Source organism: Nyctereutes procyonoides, unplaced genomic scaffold, assembly GCF_905146905.1.
Source record: "Nyctereutes procyonoides isolate TBG_1078 unplaced genomic scaffold, NYPRO_anot_genome, whole genome shotgun sequence".
Classification (NCBI taxonomy): domain Eukaryota; kingdom Metazoa; phylum Chordata; class Mammalia; order Carnivora; family Canidae; genus Nyctereutes; species Nyctereutes procyonoides.
The window spans coordinates 9,761,730-9,787,272 of record NW_026575148.1 but is presented as its reverse complement, the minus strand read 5'-3'; the positions used below and the strand labels follow the sequence as shown (position 1 = coordinate 9,787,272).

The following is a 25,543-nucleotide window of genomic DNA, read 5'->3' as shown; positions in this document are numbered from 1 at the left end:
CTTTGGGTCAGGTCATGATCTCAGGGTCCTGGGATCATCCTGCCTCGGGCTCCATGCTCAGTGGGGAGTCTGCTTTTCTCTCTCTCCCTCGGTGCCTCCCCACTGCTTGTGCTCTTCCTTTCAAATAAAATAAAATGACTCTGAGATGAGACTCAAGTAGGAATTCTAAAGTGGGGAAAAATAAGAGAAGTACTTGAGCAAAAGCAGGAAGTGGAAAGAGAAACTGGCTCTCAGAATTACTAGTAGTTTGCCGTTGCTAGAACTAAAAGGTTTAAGTGGGAAACTGGCTGGCAGTAGGTTGGCAAAGACAAATTCCTGAAAAACCTCATAAGTGTTTGCGCTTTGTTATAGAAACACTGATGATTTATAAAAGAAAGCTAGGCCTTGCCCATATTTTTTATTCTGGAAAGAGCATTTACAGAAGTAGGCTGAAACAATTACTTTAATAAGGAGAGGTTTTTCACCAATTTTAACTCAAAATTTTGTCTGAATATAGATTCTGCCCCCTTCCCCTGTGAACCTGTGTGTTTTCCTTAAAATTTTTAGGATTTTTAAAAATAATTATATAAAACATTTACATGTTTTGAATCTGAGGACTCATTTCAAACCTTATTCCCTCGACTCTCTTCCCGCTGTCCCTCCCTCCATAGATACCATTTTTAACTTAATTGTTGGTTTATGCTGGCATTATTGCTTTTGTAAAAGTATAGGCAAGTATGTATATATTTTTTCCCTTCTACAAAGGAAGCATACTATAAACATTATTTTGTATCTTGTTTTTTTGTTTTTTACTTAACTGTATCCTGGAGATTGTGGCAATGCCTAAGGTATTTCTTACTTAATCTTTGTATATTCTTAATCTTACTAAGAACAACTAAATACTTTATGCTTCAAATACATAAGCTAAAGACATTCTGGAATAGGTCTATGCCATTAGAGTAACCTAGATTCAGGCCGTTTGCCAGACTACTACGACCTGAAGAAGGTACAGGGAAAGATTCCTCCTTTCACCTAGAATTTTAATTTATTAACAAAGAATTTTGACTAGCCATTTATCTGGAATGACTAATCAAGACATAATCAAGAATATAGGCCCATGATAGCCCACAAATTCAGTAGTTCTCATCGGTCTACTTTTCGAATATCTGTTGAGCACCCTCACCTGTGTAAAGATTTTTGGTGTAGGTACTTTGGAAAAAATAAATGGTATCCTCGAGAAGCTTACAAGCATTAAAGTGATACTTCTCTGCTTAATTATCCTTTTCTTTTTCGTTTTTTTTTTTTTTTTAAAGATTTTATTTATTTGTTCATGAGAGACATAGAGAGGCAGAGACATAGGTAGAGGGAGAAGCAGGCTCCCCGTGGGGAGCCTGATGTTGGACTCGATTCCAGGACCCTGGGATCATATCCTGAGCCGAAGGCAGACGCTCAACCACTAAGCCACCACCCAGTTGCCCCATTCTCCTTTTCTGTCAACCATACTTTTTTCTTAGTGTTCCTTAATTACTCTGTTAGACTTGTTTGTATTTGCAGTGCTCCCCATACACCTAGATCTTAAAAATAGTATAGAAAAACATTTATTGGTTGATATGACTGTCTCTCCATACCAGGTTAGAGGGTTTTTAATGGTAAGGATTCTTTCTGCTTTCTGTCTTGCCTAGTACCTAATACATGATACCTCTCAGTAAAGTTGATTGAGTAAATGGAAGACCTAGTGGATTAAAGGAGAAATAAAATTGTATGTCAGGAAAAATATCTTTTCAATATTCTTGCCAAAATTTCTCTGAAGGGACCCAAGTAAAAGATGTAAGTGGGGTTTGTTTATTTATTTATTACGAGACACTGTGCTCTTTTTGGACCTCTGAACCATGTGACCGATTTTTAGAAATTATGACAAAACTGATATTGGGCGCCTAGGTGGCTCAGTTGGTTAAGCGTCTGACTCTTGATTTTGGCTCAGGTCATGATCTCAGTCAGGGTCCTGGGATTGAGTCCTTATTTATTTTTTTATTTTTATTTATTTATTTATTTATTTTTTGAGTCCTTCTTTAGATTCGACACTCAGCTCTCAGTGGGGATTTTGCTTAAAGATTCTTTCTTCTTCCTCTGCCCCTCCTCCTGCTCACATACATGTGCTCTTTCTCTCTTTCTCTCTCTAAAATAAATAAATAAGTCTTTTAAAAAAAAATGCTCTCGATGTCATAGACTTAAAAGGCAGATTTTTGCTGTTTCTGTGAAAAAAAAAATGATTCTGCTAGGTTCCCACATTTTAAAAAGATATGTTTGCATTTTAAGCATTTTAATTTATATCTAACTTTTGGAATCAAAAGTCTTTCAAACCTTTATGTCTGTGTTTCCATGTGCATAAACTCCTTGTTCTAGAAAAGGAGAAATCTTATAAATGAATTACTTTTAATACTGCGGTCTCTTTCCTTAGAGTAATACCTCCATCTGGTGGTATTTCGGAAAATTACAGCAGAGGACATGAAGCTCGAGTTTAGCTGTGTATACATAAACTGCATTACCTGTTGTTTGTCATAAAGCTAGATGAAATTACATCAAAAGTTGAGTCTGTTGTGTGTATAAAGAATTGAATGCCCTAGTTTTCAACATTTCAGATGTAAACAGCTTGTGAACAAATGGTCTTGGGAGTAATAGTAATTTACAAAATCACCTGTTTAGGCCAGACCATTTCTAGGTTACTTTGGGCTGAAAAATAGTAATGGGAAAAAAGGTCGTTTCTCAGTGGACTGTTAATTGCTTTCACATGTGATATACAGAGGTTAGGAAAGAGTGTGAGAACTTAGTATTACTTCAGATTTTATCACTGTGGTACCATGATGGATGCAGTGATATTGTCAGAGAAGCAATTTACCGATTTTCTTTTAGTAAATTATATCTTATCATAGTTTAATTTTAACAAATTACTTTCCCCCAGAATGAGAGAACACAGATATAAACTTAAAAACAGGTAAAAACTACATTTTTTTCTACCTGTGACTGTGAGGATTTTCAGCACATTTATCCTTTTCTTCACATAATTTCTACATTAGATTTCCTATAGTTAAATGGCCTTTTAAGGATGAGGGACTATGGCTTCCCAGGTTTCAAGCCCAGGATTTTGTGTTTGATAGATTTTGCTCATTATCTTAGAGGAAGATTGTAACGTGGTTGTTTATGTTTTTGCCAAAACTGTACCAAATCTAACAAGTATGTCAGTTACTACAGATTAACATTAATTCTTTTTTCTGTTTGTTTGGCTATTGAATGTGGAAATATGACATAAATAAGGTTTAATGATTTGGGGCTTTCTGCTGACTTTTAAAAGGAAAATTAAGTTCCTAATAAATTTTGTTTGAAATCTCTTTATTTTCAAATTGTAGCCAGTCGGATGATGATTCTGGGTCAGCTTCAGGCTCGGGATCTGGTTCAAGTTCTGGAAGCAGTAGTGATGGAAGCAGTAGCCAGTCAGGTAGCAGTGACTCTGACTCTGGATCTGAATCCGGCAGTCAGTCAGAGTCTGAGTCAGACACTTCCCGAGAAAACAAAGTCCAAGCAAAACCACCGAAAGTTGATGGAGCTGAGGTAATAAATAAAGTATCCTGAAAGATAGATTTCTTGTACTACTATGGAAAAATTTACAGCACTGGTTTTATAGTATTCTTAATCTAGCTTTTAGAAAACATTAATTTTAAACATTAGAATTTGCTTTCTCAAACTTGTAGTTAAATATCTGTGGACTTAATTGACTTGGAAGAGAAGCAGTCAAGCAAGTACAAAATAAACAAATAAAACTTTCTAAGGCAGAAACTGAGTTTCATGAATATTCATTGTCTCATGGATAAAAATTAAAGGCTTTGTGACTTCTTTCTGTTAATCTTCCAGTGTCTGATCTCTACTTTCAAGATCTTCAAAGGAGATACTTTATTGTTAATAGCAGGAGAATCTAACAGAACTTGCTTCCTTGAAGATACTTGGTAGAGTAGGCTACGGGTCATTCTGTTTGAAAAAAAAGCTACTGCAAGATTTACTAAACCTATGTATACCTCATAATAGAATACAGTAGTGTTTCTTAGAGTACCAGTCCATGGTAAGATCCTTGGGCCAGAATATACATCAACACAAGCTTCTTTCAATAAGAGAAAAATCTCGCTGTCTAATAAATAAATACAAATATAAATAATATAAGTCCGTTGAACTGAAACTGTATTTAGTTGATATAGTTGATTTGCATTCTGACTCAAGCTCTTCATCTTTACCTCACCTCAATTAATCTAGGCAGCCACTTCTTGAGTAGTGCTGGTGTCCTGTAATGACACTATATTTTTTGAAAATATTCAGTCTCAAAGAATATATTGATTAATATTGTTATCAGTGCACTATAACTGTTGTATATGCAACTAAAGCTCAGAATTTTAATTGCCATAATATTGTATTACTCCTACTGGGAGTATAGACAAGAGTCTTCTTACTCGAGGCAGTGATAATGTTGGTACTGCTGTTCTGTAAATTAACCTTTTTTTTCAGTTTTTTCAAAAGTTCATCCTTCTGTGATTTGTATTTCTCTGATAGTTTTGGAAATCTAGCCCCAGTATTCTGGCTGTTCAGAGGTCAGCAATGCTCAAGAAGCAGCAGCAGCAGCAGCATCCAGCTTCATCCAATAGTGGATCAGAGGAGGTGAGTTTTCATTATGAAAAAGCTACTACTTTTAGGGCAGCCCAGGTGGTTCAGCAGTTTAGTGCCACCTGCATCCCGGGCTATGATACTGGAGACCGAGGATCGAGTCCCATGTCGGGCTCCTTGCGTGGAGCCTGCTTCTCCCTCTGCCTGGATCTCTGCCCCCCCCCCATCTTTCATAAATAAATAAATAAGTAAAATCTTAAAAAAAAAAAGGTAGACACGATGCTGAATCATTTAACTAGGTGGGGTTATTTATGAAATTATTACACAGTAAATGTTGTGAAAGGATGAGGAAATAACTGTTTTAAGTATGTGTATCAGGAGCCTTGAAATATCCATATTCAGTTATCCAATAATTATACTTTTAGGGATTAATCCAAAATGAGCAGTGGACAGGTGTGTACATTTGCTCATCACAGCAAAACTAGAAATAAACTAAATATGAATACTATGAAAATAGACAAATGTGCCTATTAAACCATACTTGTAGAGAATATGAATAACAGAATTTACAACATCTTTTTAAAAGAGTAGGCTATGGCTTTAAAACATATAGTTCCTGTGCACACATAAGTACACCAGCTTGTATATTTGTACATAAATAGTCAACTGTGTAAAAAAACTGTCTAATGGGGCAGAAAAATACTAAGTCAAAATTTGACATACCAACAATTACAATTCTTTTTTGAGACCATCTTAGGCAACAGTAATAGTTTTTAGAGATGGTAGATTTTAAGGTATTGTACAAAATGCTGACATTGTGATATTTATTTAATTTCAATGGCTATATGTTATAAATTCATAATAAAGATGTTATTACTTTGTGTGCTAATGGTACAAATGTAACAACATCAGAATAAAGCTTTAACTGTTATTAGCAAAGTGGATATTAAATAGTATGACAAGCAAAAATTTGACGTCAGTGGTCAAATTCTCATCATTAATAACATTAGTTTTTTTCTTCTCCTATAGGATTCCTCCAGCAGTGAAGATTCTGATGACTCATCGAATGAGGTCAAAAGGAAAAAGCATAAAGAGTATGTCATTTTGTTTAACCAATCATTTTCATATCAGGAAGACTTTACTGATTTTGTGTTTTTTCTTTGATGAAAAATTATTGTCAAAAGTAGACTTTTGTAAATTCTTGGTTTATGGCATCTTATTAGGTTAATTTAAACCAGTATTCTTTAACATTTATCTTTCCATGAGGACTAGAGGTTCTTGTGGCACTTATTTATATCCTCTATTAATGCATTTCTCCTATGTATTTTTAAACTCCAGAGATCTACTTGGTCATATCAGAAAATCTTAGTAACTTGGGGAACTTAACGTAGAAGTGTAGGGACTAGTGGATGATGGATTTTGAGTATTTTTTAGTTTATGTTAATGGCTGTCTTATTCATCTGTACTTGAAATTTACTTTCTCTGTAGAACTCATTTAGAAACTGACTATAATTTCCTAAAGATCTTGACCTAGAAAGTGTTTAAGAGTACTTCAGATTCTCGGTTCAGTTATTTAGATGGTCTAAGTTCTTTTTTCATTTTGTCAAAAATAATATTCCATTGTCTTCGGTCTTTTCTACTTGTATATTCTGCAGTTTTGCTTTGGTGTGTATAGCTTTGGATTTTTTTTTTTTTATTCCACTGTATTCACTCATTTTATATGTGAAGATTTTAGTTTCTGAAAATTCAAGTCATTGTATTTCTGTATCTCTCTTGTATCTCTCTTATCCTGTAAATATCTCTGGTACTACTATTAACATATATTAGTCACGTTGGATTCTATCTGTTATAAATTTCTACTGGATCATCCATCATCATCTTCAAAGATCTTACTGTATCATGTTTTTTTTATCCCTTTATTGTTATGCTACATTCTGGCTGATTTCCTCAGATCTGTCTTCTAGTTTACCAAGTACATTTTCAACTACTGTGTCTCATCAGCTCTCCAAACTCTTCCACTCAGTAATTTCTAAACTTAGCATAGGTAGAGCCAAATAATATTTTTAAAAACCGGTGATTTAAGATGATGGGTAGTCTTGGTTAGATATTACAATCATTATAATTTGTATTATAAGAAATAAGTGGAGATACTTTCATATATTTTACCTGTTGCTACTTCTAACATGCAAACTCTAGAAAGATCTCAAAAAAATTGCTTCTCATGTTTTTATCATAAACCAGATTTTAGCATATGTGCTGCTTATGTAACTCTTAACGTAGTCATAATTGATGCAAGAGATACAGAGGAATGGAGTAGAAGCAGTAGCTGTGAGACAGGATATGGCATATATATAAGAATTTAATGTGTATCTTCCATTTGAAGTTGATGTTATAGCAGAATGTTAACATGTGCTTCCAGTAATTTTTCTCTACATGTTTATTGGAATTAAATAGACTGAATAGACTAAAAATAGCAAGTAATCATTGGCTCTTGGTTAAAATGAACTGATTTTTTAAAATACATTTTTCTGTGCTGTATTTTAGGCTTCTTAATATTATATACTACTTTAAAAATCAGTGCCAGAGTGTGTATTTTTAAAAAGCACAGTCTCTTGAAAAGTAAAATGAAAGGGATTAATATCTTTTTTTTTTTGAGAGGGCCAGTATAATTATACAAGATTTTCAAAATTAAACCCTATGATTCTTTGAATAGCATACTATGTTTTCATCCACAGTGATAATCAGAATAACATTTCCTTATTTGCCATTCACTGAAGTATATAACTAAATGATTAACCAGATGCTGGAGTTCTAGGAGAAATCTGTGAAGAATATTTTCAAGCATTTCTTTTATTCTAGATACATTTTAATATGTTGGTGTGGGTAAAAGTAACATTTTTTTTTTATAGTAACTGAAATGTAGTTCATTTTGATTTTTTTTTTGTATTTTTACTAGAGATAAAATTTACTATACAGCATAAGGGTAAATAAACATATTTTATATATTCTATATGCAGTGAAGATTGGCAAATGTCTGGGTCAGGATCTCCATCTCAGTCTGGTTCAGATTCAGAATCTGAAGAAGAAGAAAGAGATAAAAGCAGTTGTGATGAAACAGAATCTGATTATGAGCCAAAAAACAAAGTTAAAAGCAGAAAACCTCAAAATAGGTAAGTTCTAGTATGTTCTTTATTTGATGCTGAAAATTGTTGGTTACAGAAGGTAATTCTTTTTGTGTATAGTGTCTCGCATCTTGTTTTATGCTAGTGCTTTTGTAAAACACCTCTATCCTCTGGTCTTCCCTACCTAGATCTAAGGCAAAAAATGGGAAGAAAATTCTTGGACAAAAAAAGAGACAGATTGATTCATCTGAGGAGGAAGATGATGAAGAAGATTATGATAATGATAAAAGAAGTTCTCGTCGCCAAGCAACTGTCAATGTTAGCTATAAAGAAGATGAAGAAATGAAAACAGATTCTGATGATCTATTGGAAGTCTGTGGAGAGGATGTTCCTCAACCTGAGGAAGAGGAATTTGAAACAATAGAACGTTTTATGGATTGTCGGATTGGGAGAAAAGGAGGTATTTTCTTAAAAAAACATACTTATTGTTTGGTTGTTTCATATTTAGTAGAGTAATTTCTTGAAGTTATTTCAGTTTTGAAAGTTAAGATGGTGGCTTATCATCTATTTTGTTTATTTGTTATTTACTTTCCTTAGCCAGAGTATTTTCTTCTCACAGAATAATTCACTTAACCTCACTTCATTTATTTTGCAGATAATTAGAAAAATTTTTAACCTATGTATTTGAGCTTTTCTGTTGTCATGCCTGAATAATGGTTATTATTTAGGTACTTTCAATTTCACAAATAGTTTGCTTTTTAAATTTTTTTTCTTTCATCTCAAATATGTAGGTCATTTTTAGTTATCGTGACATGTACTATAACTTTTTTTTGTTATAGTTTTTGTTTTTTTCAAGTTTTTTGTCAAGATATGACATACAGTGTTGTATAAAATTTAAGGTAGATAGCATAGTGATTTACATATATTGCAAAAATGATTACCACAAGTTATAGTTTATATTTATCCATCATCTCTTATAGATAGAATAAAAAGAAAAAAAATTTTTCCTTGTAATAACTTTTAGAACCTTCTCTCTGAGTAGCTTTCAAATATACTGTACAGCAGTGTTAACCATGGTCATTATGCTGTACATTACATCCCTAATACTTTATTTTTTTATTTTTTATTTTTATTTTTTTATTTTTATTTTTTTTATCCTTAATACTTTATTTGACAACTGAAAGTTTGTATATATCTGCATTATTATCTCCCCCCCCCCCACCTCCCCACGCACACATACCTGCTTAGCTGTCTGTGGTAGCTACAGATCTATCTCTTTTTCTGTAAGGTTTTTGTTTGTTTTAGATTCCATATGTAAGTGAAATCATATGGTATTTGCCTTTCTCTGTCTCACTTACTTCATTTCTAATGCCGTCAGTATTCATCCATGTTGTTGCAAATGGCAGGATTTCCTTCTTTTTTGTGGCCAAATAGTATTCCATTATATGTGTGTTACTACATTTTCTTTATCTGTTGATGGATAACTTAGATTGTTTCCATGTCTTGGCTGTTGTAAATAATGCTGCATTGAACACAGGGGTACATATACCTCCTACATAATGGTTTTGGACATGCAGCTTTTAAAGGCAGCCAGTCATCAGTTACTATAAATTGCTGTGTGATCTAAGGTGTGCCACTCTGTCTTTTGACCATGTTTTTTTTTTTTTATTCTAAAACTGAGGGATTAAATTGGATAATCTATCCATTCTAAAATTCGGAGTTTGTTTTATGTAATCGGTAGTACCAAATTAAATTAAATTCTTGTACCCTGATACTTATTTAAAAGTGCATACATTTTTCTATTCATATTCTTGAATTTTTGAGTTGAAGGAAACAGTCTTATAACAGAATTACATTATTGTGTTTTCTTTTTCAGCTACTGGTGCTACTACAACCATCTATGCAGTTGAAGCAGATGGTGACCCAAATGCAGGATTTGAGAAAAACAAGGAACCAGGAGAGATCCAGTATTTAATTAAATGGAAAGGATGGTCCCATATCCACAATACTTGGGAAACAGAAGAAACCCTTAAGCAGCAGAATGTTAGAGGAATGAAAAAATTGGATAATTATAAGAAAAAAGATCAGGAAACAAAAAGATGGTAAATACGTTTTAGATTTAATTTTTTAACAGTTGAGAGATCATTACTAAGCTTTTTTTGTTAATAAGGAATACATAGTCAAGAATCCAGTAATAACTTAATTATTTATAGACTTAATTGTATTTGAAAGTAAAACTTTTCAAAAATAGCCATATCTAAACTTCTTAATAACAGTCATGTAGAATGTATCCCATATATTATAAGTTATACATATATAAAATTAAAAATTAATGATTCTTCACTTTATTTCTATTTCAGTTTCTTCATTATTCAGCTGACTCACATGATAAGTGGCAAATGGGAGATTTTATGCTATAGATAGTATTTGGGGGAAATGGTTATTTAGGGGAGATTTTGAAGTCTATTTCTGGATTAATAATCTTTCAGGTTGAAAAATGCTTCTCCAGAAGATGTGGAATATTACAATTGCCAGCAAGAACTTACAGATGATCTACATAAACAGTATCAAATAGTGGAACGAATAATTGGTTAGTAATAAGTGATTTTAACTAAACTTGTGTCTTTCCATGCTTGACCTGAAAAAAAATGCAAATTTACGGCTTACACATCATATACGGTAGTAGTCTTACTGTAATAGGGTATTGTAAACCAGTGGACTAATTTTTGCTTGTGTAGTTGTTTTGTTTTTTTTTTTTTTTTTTTTACCAAAAATTAGTCCTCAGATAAGATTCAGTGTGAAAACAAATAAATAAATACCTGATTTATCTCACAGCTCATTCCAATCAGAAGTCAGCAGCTGGTTATCCTGATTATTATTGCAAATGGCAGGGCCTTCCATACTCAGAATGCAGCTGGGAGGATGGAGCTCTAATTTCCAAAAAGTTTCAAGCCTGCATAGATGAGTATTTTAGCAGGAATCAATCAAAAACCACTCCTTTTAAAGATTGCAAAGTGAGTATTGTTTGAAATTTTTAAATAATTGAAAATAGTATTTATGCATTGTAAATACTACAAGCCCAAATAGAGAGTTGGATCCTGATTTCAGATAGGCTAAGAGAGAACTACTTGGTTGATAGGTCTTAGAGGAAATGGTGTTCCTGTAATTGCTGTGTGGTCTTAGGTGTGGTGCTGCTTGTAGCCTTGGTGAGTGAAACTGTCACTTGTCATTACAAGATTGAGTTAAACTGGTAATGGTAATTTAGAAATCAGAAAGTTAAGCCGGTTGAGTGGCTTATTTCTTAGATCAGGGCTGCACAAGCTTACTGAAAGACTTTAACAAAGCTCTTGCTTGTGAACTGTGTAAGACTCAAGTATTTCAGCAGGAACTTACTTATTTCTTATTACTTATTTCTATCATTTTCTGTCCAAAAAAAGAAGACAAAATATTTATCACTGTACATGGCTGTTACAGTAAGACATAACAATCTTCTTTGAATGAATCCTGAGATATATTTTGACCCATGGAATGTCTGAGCTTGATAATTGGAGATAAAATTTCAAATTTTACAGTAAAAGCTGAGATTTTGATCTTCTAAAATTCTCACATTTAATAGTTCTTATTAACCTTTATTTCTACTAAAGGTATTAAAACAAAGGCCAAGATTTGTAGCCCTAAAGAAGCAGCCGTCCTATATTGGAGGACATGAAAGTTTAGAATTAAGAGATTATCAACTGAATGGTTTAAATTGGCTTGCTCACTCTTGGTGCAAGTAAGTATATTTTGAATTGTCTCTTTAATTTGAGGGCATAGGAATTTCACAAATCCAGGATTAGGAAAAGATTTCCATCAATATCAAGGATAAAGATTTTGGCGTTTATATGCAGGTTTTTAAATTTCCTTAGTATGTAAGTAATACTACATATTAAGAAGAAAATCCAGTGGGGTTTGAGTTTAACCTATTTAATTGCTGCACTACTTCCTATTACTTTTAAATCTTTAAGCTTCCTTTGGACTAAAATGGTAAACTTTGTCCATTTAAACTATTACAGAGGCCTTTACTAAAATTTCTTACTTATAGCTAATAAAAGTGGTCTTTTGTTTGTATGTCCGATTAATTTTAACTAAATTAAATTTAACTAAATTAAATTTAACTAAATTTAAATTTGTGTATATGGGTTATGTAAAAAGATGTCTTTGTAAAATTCTGAACCTAATTGCATACATAATTTTTGCTTTTAATTTTGTAGAGGAAATAGTTGTATACTTGCTGATGAAATGGGCCTTGGAAAAACAATACAGACGATCTCATTTCTGAACTATTTGTTTCACGAACATCAATTATATGGACCTTTTCTGTTAGTAGTACCACTCTCCACCCTTACTTCCTGGCAAAGAGAAATTCAGACATGGGCTTCTCAAATGAATGCTGTGGTTTATTTAGGTGACATTAACAGCAGAAATATGGTAAGTTGTTTCTCCACAAATTTAAAAATATAGACATACTTGTCTTTGAGGACAGGTATTTTGTCTTTATAGTCTTAATTTCTAGTGTAAAACCTGCCACAAAGTAAGTGTTCAATACATGTTTAATTGGCTGTAATAAAAGACTATTTTCAGTTGAGTATTACTTTATATGATAAATGTTTTTAAACTTCTTATGGAGAGTTTCAAATATACAGGATAGCAGACAGAAGAATGTAATAAACCTCTGTGTGCCCATCTCCATCTTCAGAGTTTCAATGCATTGCCAGTTTTGTTTCATCTGTACCTCTACAGAGTACTTTCCTCCCAAATATTGTGAAGCAGACTCGGATATCATATTTCATCCATAAATGCTGTGTTATTAAAAGAATTGATCTCTTGTGTTTTGTTAAATGAGAACTGCCATCAGTGGAAAGTGTGTATTAAAAACGTGTCCGCTTTATTTTTTTACAGGTTTTGATGTACTGTGGTATTTATATTTCATTTATAAATAAGATGACTAGCTTGTTGGACTGTTTTAAGAATTAAAATGATTTTCTTACATAAACATATAGTTTTTTATGTACTTTGAAGGTTTTTTTTTTTTTAGATACTCAAATAAAAGTATACTTAATGTTTTCCTTAAAACTATCTTTAAAATTTCTTGATAGATACGAACTCATGAATGGATGCATCCCCAGACCAAACGGTTAAAATTTAATATACTTTTAACAACTTATGAAATTTTACTGAAGGATAAGGTATGTATTACGTATGCTTTTCTGTTTGGTGTATATCCCTTTTTCCTTTATGTATTGTGGATAGGATGAGAAGATAAATCATGGGTCAGCAAACTACATCCTGTGGGTCACATTTGGCTTGTTTTTTATGACCTTTGAACTAAGAATGGTTTTTACATTTTTTGACAGTATAAAAACAACCAAAGAGTTATGTGACCGAGACTACTACACATTGTCTGCAAAAAGCTAAAATATTTACCATCTGGGTCTTCATAGGAGAAGTTTGCCAGCTGTTGACTTACGTAAAGCTAATTCGGCATAATATGTTGATTTGTAAGGTCTCTAAAGAGGAGGAAAATTAGTAAAAAGAAGCACTATGCTAAATGCTTTATAGATGTTAATTCTTTGTAGTTCATATCTCAAGTAATTCCCATCTATTTTATAAGATACAGCTATTTCTGCTTTTTTGGAAAGAAAAATCCAGTCTCACAAGAGGTTAATGAGCTTGTCTCCCAGAACACAGAACTGTTAAATCACAGAATCAGGCTGTTTCTGTTTTAAGTCAGAGACTTAACATTTATATATTAGAGATCCACAGTTCATAAAAATCGTACAGTGAATTATTCCTACACTTGGCATAAGACACCTCCAAACTTATATCATGTTTTCTCTAAATTAGTAGAGGCTTCTGCTGGCCTTCGGCTAAAAATCTTTTGTAAAAATTTTTAAATGATACTATTTTAATGATACTGTTTTTTGTTTTTTTTTAATGAATGTGTAAGCTAGTAAAACCTTTCGTTTGCTATTCTCTGTTTTCCAGTGGGTGAATTAGTCATGGAAGGAACTTTGTTTTGTATGTTGAGTTACTTGATTTGAGGATTTCAGTAAATGTTGAAATAATATAATTTTTATTTGAAAAAAGACAGAAGTTTGCTCTTAATTTTAATATACCTCAGTTTAGTAATTTGAATTTAAATTTTCTCTTAAGGATTTAACTTTGTTCTTCTGTTCATTTTAAGGCATTCCTTGGAGGTCTAAACTGGGCGTTTATAGGTGTAGATGAAGCGCATCGATTGAAGAATGATGACTCTCTTCTGTATAAAACTTTAATAGACTTTAAGTCCAATCACCGTCTCCTTATTACTGGAACTCCTCTACAAAACTCCCTCAAAGAGCTCTGGTCTTTGCTACATTTCATTATGCCAGAAAAGTAAGATAAATTGGGATATACGGTTTTAATATTAGTTCTGTATCTTTAGTTTAGCTAGAAAATTATTAGTGTTGGTAATAAGGTCCACAAGAAGTTTTATTGCCCTAGAACATTAGACCACAGATTTATAAGAAGGAAAATAAAGGACATGGGATGCAGCATTTCATATTTCTAATAATATTTTAAGTTTTCAGTTTTGTAAATAAGTTTGAGTCATGTATAATAAATTATGACAGTTAATTTTGCCCATGTTCAAAATAAAATTCTCTTGAAAAACAAATAGTGTCCTTCCTGGTATTTAAAAGTAGCAGTAACAATAATAAGGTACTGGTAATGCCCTTTTCTATATGAGGAAAACTAGATTAAATAAGGGCTAGATAACTTGTTTAATATCACATTCTTTTTCAATAGATTCAGAACTTTAAAATTGCATTCTTTGAGAAATATTTTAGTGATAATTCTGTATTTGAAAATATTTAATTTTATTTAACATCTTTTACTCAAGGAGAATCATAATTTATATAAAACAATTCATGTTTCACCTTTATATAGATACATGGTGGATTTCTTGGGAAGGATAATTCTTAGAAGTGGCTAATATTAGCAAATCTTTTTTCCTGAAAGTCTGTATTTTGCTTATATATGACTACTCTCAAAAATCTCATATGCAGGGGCGCCCAGATGGCTGCCCTCCTCCACTCAGGTCAAGGTCCCAGAGCCCTGGGATGGAGCCCTGCATCGGGTTCCCTCCTTAGTGGGGAGTCTGCTCTGCCTTTGCCCCTCTTCTCTGCTGGTGCTGTCTCTTTGGCGTTGAGCGCTCACTCTTATCTTTCAAATGAATAAATCTTAAAAAAAAAAACAAAAACTCACGTTATATGACTTTTTTCAATGATTCTTCCATTTTCTTAAATTTTTAAGGTTTTCTTCCTGGGAAGATTTTGAAGAAGAACATGGGAAAGGCAGAGAATATGGTTATGCAAGCCTCCACAAGGAGCTTGAGCCGTTTCTGTTACGCAGAGTTAAAAAAGATGTGGAAAAATCTCTTCCTGCCAAAGTTGAGCAGATTTTAAGAATGGAAATGAGTGCTTTACAGAAACAGTATTACAAGTAAGCAGTAAACAGAGCACATGTTTTAGACATTTAATTCTAAATAATCTCCTGTAACCTTGTCTCATCAAGGTGTCCCACAGCACAGTAGGTTTGTAGAGCCATAACAGTTCTTGAATTTTAGAATAGATTTACTCTCTGGACCATTGAACAAAGAGAGCTTGAATGGCATGTTCAAGTTCTTGGCTAACCTAAGATTAATTCGTAATTAATTTGAGTTTGTTTTATGCTTTGTTTCCATATAGAAGGTTCCGTTCAGTGTAAATACTAAAGTATTAGTAATACTAAGGCATTATTTTGTAATTATGATAATTACTTAATTGACAGAGGCCAGAAAAATAAACAAAATTTTTGACTTCCCCATTGAATATTAATCATACTTTAGATAATTTCTATATATAAAATCTGTGCAGTAGTACTTCAAAGAATCAAAAGGGAATATTTGTCCTAATGTCTTTTTAAACATTTAGTTGCATAAAAACACTGCTACATGCACTTAGATTCTCAGAAATTTATTTCATGGTAAAGTCTATAAGTGCCATACATTGAAAGAAATACATATATTGCATAAATTTTAGGTTTGTATTGTGGAAAATTTCAAACATATACAAAAAAAGAGGGTCATATGATAAATTCCCAACACTCAGCATTGTTTTCAACTCGTAGCCAGTCTTATTTTATCTAACCATTCCCATTTCCCCCACCTCCTATCATTTTGAGGCAAATCAGAGGTGAAATTGTTTCAAATCCCTCAAAGACTTCCTCATAAAAAAAGAAGAAAATTAAAGGTGGTAGAAGACAAAGTACATTGTGATGAGGGGAAATGTTACATAGTTATTAAGTATTTTAGAGTAATAAAATAACCACCCAAAATTTTCTACAAGTTGAATATGTATTGTGTTATTGTAATTTAGAGGAGGCATTGTGAGTAAACCAGGTATGTTTATGAGATTTCTTGTAGGTCTATAAGAAATTGGGTTTTGGTTTCCTAATCTAATAAAATTTGTAGGAGGGTTAATATAGATGACAGTTGGTAATTTTTGAAGTAACTTTGGCGGGTGGGGGGAAGGATTAATACATGGTATTCACTGTGTTACATTAAGCCTTTTTATTGTGTGTTGCACAGATAATAGGTTATTTGTTGTGTTCTCATTTACGTTATGAAAGAACTTCATCAATCTTATGAATAAGGTTTGGTCCACTGTATATCCAGTTGTGAACATCATAATAGTGCAGTTTTGCTTTGGTGCTTAATTGTTTTTTTTATGGTTTTAGAATTTATTCTGATAAATACTCTGCTAAGCCTCATTTTTGTGTTTTTTTTTTCTTTTTCTTTAAACAGATGGATATTAACTAGGAATTATAAAGCCCTCAGCAAAGGTTCCAAGGGCAGTACCTCAGGCTTTTTGAACATAATGATGGAGCTAAAGAAATGTTGTAACCATTGCTACCTCATTAAACCACCAGATAATAATGAATTCTATAATAAACAGGAGGCCTTACAAGTAAGGATTTTAAAATATTGTTACCTTATGGTAAAACGAAATTCTAGAAATGCTTATTTCAGTTATAACTGAAAATGGCACATGGCTTTAATATACTGGTTAGGAATTCTCTTTGGTTATGGTATAATTAGCGGTGTTGGTTTTGTTTTTTTTTTTAAGTCTTTATAAGAAAGCCTTTAAAATTATAATTTTATCCAATTATTTTAATAATTTTTCTAAAAATGGATTTGAAGGGACTACTAAGATTTATCCAGCAGAAATCCCTTTGTATATTCTTAATTGACAAGAATTAATGTCAGTGAATATGCTGAATTTGTGATATGGCAAATGGTAATCTTGAGAAAAATATCTTGACCTCAGATTTTACCCTTTTTATCACTTCTGGAAGACAAATGAGAAGTGTGAAGAAGGCACAGCTGCCATCCAGCCGCAGTACTGCTTTATAGTTGTAGGTTCAGTGACTGATAGGTATAAATTAAAACGTTTTCTTAACTATTTTAAAACCTTTAGTTGCTGCTGCTTTTAGTGTATTGTTTTTCAGCTAAGATTTTTGGAGAAGTAGTGTAATACCTAGCAAATAAAGTAAAACTGACCCCTTTGCCCCCTAAACGTGACGAGAGCCTAGGTGCTAAATGGCAACGAAAATTTTAGCTTGTCATAGATCAAAATGATCCTAGAAGGGTCCTAGGAAACTTTCACAACTGAAATAAACTATTTTCCAATATTATAAAAATACAGTATTTCAGTTTTAAATAATTAAAGGTGAACTGTTAAGTGGAACATTTGTTTCATTTGATTGATTCTGTTTACATGCTGTAACAGTTGTAATTTATTGTTTCCTAGCACTTAATCCGTAGTAGCGGAAAATTGATTCTTCTTGACAAACTGTTAATTCGCCTAAGAGAACGAGGCAATAGAGTTCTTATTTTTTCCCAAATGGTGCGGATGTTAGATATACTTGCAGAATATTTGAAATACCGTCAATTCCCCTTTCAAGTAAGCATTTCGTTTTTTGTTTTTGACTTAAATTTCATTTGATTCTTGAAGGTGTTCTATAAAATTAACTGTGTATAGATTTCTATATAAACTTATTCTTAAGATAACATAAAATAACATATTTGTTTTAAAAATTTCTATTTGTGGGGGCTCCTGGGGGCTCAGTTGGTTAAGCATCTAGCTCTTGATTTTGGCTCAGTTCATGATCTCAGGGTCTGAGTGGGGAGTCTCCTTGAGATTTTTCTCTCCCTCTACCCTCCCCCCCACCGTGTTCTCTCTCTGTCTCCCTCTCTCATATAAATCTTTAAGAAAATTATTTGTGGGGTGCCTGTTAGCTCAGTCAGTTTAGCGCCTGACTCTTGATTTTGGCTCAGAACATCTTGTGGTTGTGAGATTGGCTCCGCATCAGGCTCTGCACTGGCTGTGGAGCCTGCTGAAGATTGTCTCTCTTCCTCTCCTCCTCCCCATCTTCCTCTCTAAAAAATTAAAAATTCGGGATCCCTGGGTGGCACAGCGGTTTGGCGCCTGCCTTTGGCCCAGGGCGCGATCCTGGAGACCCGGGATCGAATCCCACATCAGGCTCCCGGTGCATGGAGCCTGCTTCTCCCTCTGCCTGTGTCTCTGCCTCTCTCTCTCTCTCTTGTGACTATCATAAGTAAATAAAAAAAAATAATAAATAAATAAATAAAAATTAAAAATTCTGTTTGGCATTATTTGTTTCTTCTTGACCTTGCATTTTAGCAGCAAAGCAGTTTTTCCTTTTCTCTGATTTCTGTTTTAATTATATATTCCTCTTCTGTGCTCAAATCTAAATGGGCAGCCTTATGTATTAGGCTTTAGTTTGAGGAAGAAAAAGAGCATTCCTTGTGAATGTTACCAGGACTTACAGATTCTGAAGAATAATATTCTCATAATTATTCTGATACACAGTTTGCTGAATAAAACTGCAGACTACTCTAACGAAGATACTAACGACCAAAATGGTGTATATTCCATCTTGAAATCGATTCAGTGTAATTAAAGCTAATAGGAATGAGTGATGTTTAGAGTCAAGTACTAGTCTCAGTACTTTCTAATAATTTATTTAATCCATATTTAATCCTTCCATGAACAGTCCTTAGAACCTAGTAAACACTCCCATAACTAGTAAATGATACATATTTAGTGCAGGCAGTAAAATAGAAGCAGAATTATAATGATGAACCTCAGCAAATATAATCCCTGCTCTGTTGGAGCTTATATCCTAATCTGGAAGATAGACATTAAGCAGATAATTACAAATAAATAGAACATTACCGCTGTGGTAATTAATGTCTGCTTTGAAGGACAGGTTTTTGGTGCTATGAACATGATTGAGAAATATATAGTCATTCAAGCTACGAAAAAGTATCATTGTTTGATTTCCTTAACAACTTTATTGAGATGTAATTTCCATCCCATGCAATTCATCCACTTGAAGTGCACAATTAAGTAATTTTTAATATATTCACAGACTTGGGCTGCCATCAACACAATCAATTTTAGAATGTTTTCTTCCCCTCAAAAAGAAACTACCCTTTAGCTATTACCCTGTTTTTCCATTCCACCTCTCTATCTCGCCTCAACCTTATGTTGGTTTGTTTTTTAGATAAACTATTACGTGTATGTGGTCAAACAAAACAAATAGTAAACAAGTGCTTGTAATCAGTGGTTCTCTGGCTTTAATCCCTTCTCATTCCCAGATTAATTTCCAGAGAAAATTATTTTTAACATTCTTTTGGTTTAGATCATACCTCAATAAATGATATGCTTAGTTTTTAAAGTTTATACTAATTATGATTTTTAATGAAAAACAAATAGCACAATTTCTTTTTTTTGGGGGGGGTGGATATCAGCTAGTGTTTAGTAAGCACTCAATATATGTCAGACACTGTGCTGTTTTATTGTGTTAATTCACTGAATCCTCTGAATTTTCTGAGGGAAGTACTACTATCATGTCCATTACCTCAGAAAGGAACAAGGTGAAAAGTCAAGATCTCTTGCCCAGGCACCCGTGAATACTGAAGACACTCAAATGCAGGCTGTTTGACTAGAACCCATGGTGCCCAAATCTGTGACTTTCAGACTTAATCAGCGGCTTTTGTTGGACCCCTTTCACAGAGTTTCTGATTCAGTAGATCTGGGATGGGGCTCAAAATTTTGCATTTCCAAGTTCTCAGGTGACACTGATGGTTGTTGGTCTGTAACCTGTTAATGGAACTGGGAATCAATGCGTTGGACTAACATTTTCAAAAAATGCAATAGATTTTAATGCATTAGAGTTTATCATGATACATTGTGTCACGTAACCTGCTTTGGGTGCACAGCTGTGTACTCATTCACATCTAAAATGTATTTCTTATAGTGAGACTCAGGCAGAATGATTGCCATTGCCATTATTTACTAGGGAAATAGTTTTAGTAATTAAGAGCACAAACTTGAGAGAGAGAATGGCTGGGCATGGTCTTCTTGCCTAAGAAGTACCTTCTACTCTTACAGTCTTAGCAAAAGCAATGCTGCCTTTTCTACTAACTTAATTCTATAATTGATTATAATATTTTTAAATATTTGATTCTGTTATATGCAGTATTTTAATGTGTTTTATTCTAGAGATTAGATGGATCAATAAAGGGGGAGCTGAGAAAACAAGCTCTAGATCATTTTAATGCTGAAGGATCAGAGGTATGAGTGCTTTTTAAAATTGCAAATTATTTTAATCATTATTTTAATCACGTGCTTGTTTCTTATTTAAAAAAATTTTGTTAGCCAACTTTGTTTTGTACATGAGATTTAAAAATCAGTATTCTGTGTTAAATCTGAAGAATTTTACCCTTTCCTATCAATACTATTTCAGCATAGGACAGTTAATTTGCTTCAATTATAAATTATAAACATATAAATTATAAATTTATAAATTAGCCCAATTTTATTTAGAATTTTTTAAACTTGGTCTACATTATCCCAATGTATATTTGTATTTTGGAGTCTTGTTGCCTGGTTTTGTCAAAGGTTTTTGTATTTTATTAGTATTTTTTAAAACTACCTTTTAGTTTTATTGGTAAAATACCTTAAAATTCAAAACATCAATTGTAAAATTCTCCTATTTATTACTTACAGTCACAATTCAGAAGAACTTAAAATTGAGCATATTTATGATTCCTTACAGGATTTCTGCTTTTTGCTTTCCACAAGAGCTGGAGGCCTAGGAATTAATTTAGCCTCTGCTGACACTGTTGTTATATTTGATTCTGATTGGAATCCACAAAATGATCTTCAGGCACAGGCTAGAGCTCATCGAATTGGGCAGAAGAAACAGGTATTATTTTTTTCCATTTATTTTACTTTTAAAGTTTCTTTTTTTTATGATCATCAGTGTTTGGAAGTGACTTTGGTTTATCCTCCTGGTCATATCATCGGAACACAGTCATGTTACTCTTTAACAGATAAGGTACATAGGAAGTCATTTCTCAAAATCACCTGTCAGTCTGGCAGAATTGAAGTAACTGTGCCAAAATAGGATTATGCACCCTCTTTAAATCATATTCTGTTTACAGCTGTAGAAAACCAATGTTTTTCATTCAAAACATAAACTTTAAAATGTCTTTATTTACTTTGACTATTAAAAGATATTTTGCTTAGTATATTGCTACCTTTGTGTTTGCCTGTATTTTATCCATTTGCCTATAAGATTTTTTTACACAAAAAAGCCATTCTCGTTACAGTTTTTGTACAGCTATCTGGCACTGTTGTAATAGGCCTTGAGAAAAAACATCTGTCATCATTCTGATGCCTTGGTCTTTGTATTTTAATTCACTCTACCTAGAATAGTGCTGCTCAAACTTCTCTAGAGTGGAGATATGAACAAGTAGCACAGAAAGACTTACCACATCTTATTACCCTTTTAAAATTTCATATTTTCTACTGAAAAATATGCCCATAATTTTAAACTGAGAAGATATTTTACCCAAATAATTCTCAAAACTGTCATCAGAAATACATTATTATTTCTGTGATTTTTTATACTCTGGAACAATGTTGCATACCCCTAAGTGAAAGCTTGTATTTATAGCAATGGTCCCATTTTACAACAGCTATTTTTAGCACCACCTTTTCCTTGAGTTGGATACATGAATTTGAAAATAATTTGAATGTCCTAATACCAATTTAGGTTTAAAAGAGCCTCTTTTAAAAAAAATACATATTTTAATCTATAGTACTACACGAGAATATAAAGAATAAATTTAAGAGTTGGGGAAATAAGAGCAAGACTCTTTTTCCATAGAAAGTACAAAGGGTTATATTGGTGCATAAGAGAGTAAAAATTAGTATTAAAATTAGATAACAACACTTATTTGCACATTATAAAGAGAGGCAAATCTTGAAGTACAGATAATAACATACCAGGATAAATTGTAGACTGTCAAAGAGTAGATGATCAGGAAATAAGATAATCTCACATATGAGCTGGGCCTAATCTATATGTGAATAGTCAAAAGAGCCCTGATTTATGAATGAGATGGGGGATAGTGGTTAATTGCACTAAACAGACCCTTCCTATATTGAAATCCTCAACACCTGGCTGGATTCACATTCCATTTATATTACTTAAAGACTACTTAAAGGGCACCACATTATCTAATAGATGATAGAAAGTAGAGGATATATTAGAAGAACCAGTTAGATATAGAAAGTTACATGGTAGACCTCTGGGAAGAATATCTGAATAAGCTCACAAAATAATGGTAACATAGATTTCTTATTGTTATGTTACAAAACTTAAAAAAATAAATGTGATATAAATATTGAATATACTTTAAAATATAATACATTTATTTAATACATTATCATTTAATTTAAAATATATAAATGTGCACATATATATATTTTTATTAATGGTTATTGAGATACATTTTTTATTGTTTCATTATTGATGTACTATAGTAAGAATCCTGTGCTTCATGTACCTGGCTGGTTTTTCTTTGTTTTTTAAGTTTTTATTTAAATTCCAGTTTTCATACAGTACAATACTAGTTTCAGGTGTACAATATAGTGCTTCAGCACTTCCATACAACACCTGGTGCTCATGACAATAAATGCACTCCTTAATCCCCATCACCTATTTAACACCCCCCTCTCCTTCCCCCACCTCCTCAAGTTAACCATCAGTTTGTTCTGTATAGGTAAGAGGCTGTTTCTTGGTTGGCTTCTTTTTCTCTTTTTTCCTCTATCATCATTTGTTTAGTTTTTTCAAATTCCACATGAGTGAAATTATGCATGTACCTGCTGTTTTACTAGTATTTGGTTTTAAATCTGACACAAAGGTATTTCATATCTATTTTTAAATATTTATATGCAATGACTACAAAATGAGTGTAGTTGAGTAATCCAAATGAGTTTTATTGGTGACATCAATACTAAACACATTTGGAAATGATAGCTTTGACAGAGATTAAATAAAAAGATACTCAGTTATCTGCTTTATGGAATAGTTGCAATGCTGAAAAATTGTATATATTATAACTTCATTAAAACTCTTCTTGTTTACATTAAAATAGAATTTGAAATTTGATTCCAAATAATTTAAAAAGTTTTAAAAAATCATTTGTAAGACTTGGGATAGTTTGTCTTTGTGCCTCAATATCCATTTTAATGCAGAATGTCTAGTGTCCTAGGTCCCTATGCTCTAGAAGTGCTCGTAAGCTCACCTAATTAATGATTACAAAAACTATAAAAATGTACCCATAAATTTTCAAAATATCCCTATATGGTGGTACTGTTTGATATGGAACTGCTGACCTTGAGAAATAGGGCCAAATTTCTACACATCAGTTTTTGTCTATTTTAGAAAGCATTGTTTATGGCAGGGTTTCATCATTACCCTGGGGGGATGGTTCACAGAATTTTTGATTCTGTGGAGTATGAAACATTAATCAGAATTAAGGGAACGTAGTGTAAATTATCATATATTTTCTACTTTTTCTCCCTTTTTTCTCAGCTAAAAGATAATTTAAAAATTACTATTACTACTTTTAGAAAATAAAAAGAAGCCAATAAAATCTCGTAACCAAAATGTAAGAAGGACAACCTCAAAATCATCTTCAAATTGAAGAAATTTAGCTTTTATATATATATTGGTATATATTTTTTAATTTTTATTTTGACCTATTAAAATTTCATGTAGCATGAGCTTCCCGCTCTATACAGTATTTGGGTATTTCAGATTAGCAAAACAGAGCCTTCTTACTACATTTTATGTTTTATCATACGTATCTTCACAGGTGAATATTTATCGTCTGGTTACAAAGGGATCAGTTGAAGAGGATATACTTGAAAGGGCCAAAAAGAAGATGGTTTTAGATCATCTTGTGATTCAGAGAATGGACACGACGGGGAAGACAGTACTACATACAGGTTCTGCTCCCTCAAGGTAGTTCATTGTTTTTTAAGATTTTTTTATTTGAGAGAGAGAGAACATGAACCAGGGGCAGTGAGGGAAAAGTAGAGGGAGAGGGCAAAGCAGCCTTCCTGCTGAGCAGAGCCTGACGAGGGCTCTATCCCAGGACCCTTGGATCACGGTGGGAGCCGGAGGCAGATTGCTTACCTGCCTGAGCCACCCAGGTACCCTGGTAGTTACTTTAATATTTTTAAAAAAATCATTTTAGAATGCTTCTACAATCATTCTCCTGAAGTATTACATACTATAAATAGATCTTTGAAGCACCATATTTAGTATTGTAATTTTTTTAATTTTTTAAAGCACCAGAGTAATTTCTAGTCAGAGGCATATGTTAAGTGCTGAATTCATGACTCAAGTTTTATAAGTCTTGGGAGAAGTTCCTTTAACTTCCAGGTTTCAAGTTCTTTATTTTTAAAATAAGTGAACTAATAATTCACCTGTCTGACTCTGTCATATAACTTAGTTATATAAAGTTGACTGTATCAATAGTGAATAAAACAGCAATGTAAATATTAAATTGTTAACTGTTAGTATTAAGCATTTTTGTTTTTCTTGATTTAGTTCCACTCCTTTCAATAAAGAGGAATTATCAGCCATTTTAAAGTTTGGTGCTGAAGAACTTTTTAAGGAACCTGAAGGAGAAGAACAAGAGCCCCAGGTAAAAAAAAAAAAAAAAATTGCCTCAAAATGTGCCATTTCTGTAGACTTTTAAGTATAAGGTATATTTACCTCAAAATATATTAAAATATACTTAAAGATTTTTTTCTAATTATAGGAAATGGATATAGATGAAATCTTGAAGAGAGCTGAAACTCATGAAAATGAACCAGGCCCTTTAACTGTAGGAGATGAATTGCTTTCCCAGTTCAAGGTAGATTTCCTTTCTTTTTATTTTTTTTCCTTAAAATTATTAAAATTGAAAGGGATTGATTTTTTTTTGTCATTTCATGTTTTATTAATTTCTTTAAGCACAATCCACATAATTTATTAACATTTTTGTCTTAAAATTTGCTATAGTCTATGAAAATTTTTCTCCCTTATTCTGACAAACCAGTAGCGACTTGTTTTGAAAAGGACCAAATCATTCATGAATAGGTACATTTAGTGGAATGAGGACAGCTGTTATTTTGATTAGCATCTAAAAAAGTGCTTGGCAAATAGCACATCCTCAAATATATGGGTAAATTAATGAACATTATCTCTTATGTAGATAGTTATGATGGAAGGCTTTTAATGTTTGTTGGAGCAATTTTTGACAAAGGATTAAATTAAGCATTATCACACCTAAGAAAACTCAAGTT

The 25,543-nt window shown here is 32.6% G+C and overlaps 1 protein-coding gene across 2 annotated transcripts in view; it reads left to right on the top strand.

The window, feature by feature from the left end:
- CHD1 (chromodomain helicase DNA binding protein 1) overlaps window positions 1-25,543 on the top strand; it is a 73,806-nt gene that overhangs the window by 23,431 nt on the left and 24,832 nt on the right. For both annotated transcript variants that reach the window (XM_055312829.1, XM_055312830.1), the window contains exons 3-22: window positions 3,384-3,585; window positions 4,573-4,677; window positions 5,653-5,717; window positions 7,641-7,793; window positions 7,934-8,205; window positions 9,622-9,847; window positions 10,235-10,335; window positions 10,581-10,759; window positions 11,390-11,517; window positions 11,996-12,212; window positions 12,881-12,970; window positions 13,969-14,159; window positions 15,078-15,266; window positions 16,609-16,771; window positions 17,615-17,767; window positions 20,396-20,467; window positions 20,952-21,101; window positions 24,064-24,212; window positions 24,804-24,900; window positions 25,018-25,113. In XM_055312829.1, the coding sequence (XP_055168804.1) occupies window positions 3,384-3,585; window positions 4,573-4,677; window positions 5,653-5,717; window positions 7,641-7,793; window positions 7,934-8,205; window positions 9,622-9,847; window positions 10,235-10,335; window positions 10,581-10,759; window positions 11,390-11,517; window positions 11,996-12,212; window positions 12,881-12,970; window positions 13,969-14,159; window positions 15,078-15,266; window positions 16,609-16,771; window positions 17,615-17,767; window positions 20,396-20,467; window positions 20,952-21,101; window positions 24,064-24,212; window positions 24,804-24,900; window positions 25,018-25,113 (2,998 nt within the window). The remainder of the gene's footprint in view (window positions 1-3,383; window positions 3,586-4,572; window positions 4,678-5,652; window positions 5,718-7,640; window positions 7,794-7,933; window positions 8,206-9,621; window positions 9,848-10,234; window positions 10,336-10,580; window positions 10,760-11,389; window positions 11,518-11,995; window positions 12,213-12,880; window positions 12,971-13,968; window positions 14,160-15,077; window positions 15,267-16,608; window positions 16,772-17,614; window positions 17,768-20,395; window positions 20,468-20,951; window positions 21,102-24,063; window positions 24,213-24,803; window positions 24,901-25,017; window positions 25,114-25,543) is intronic.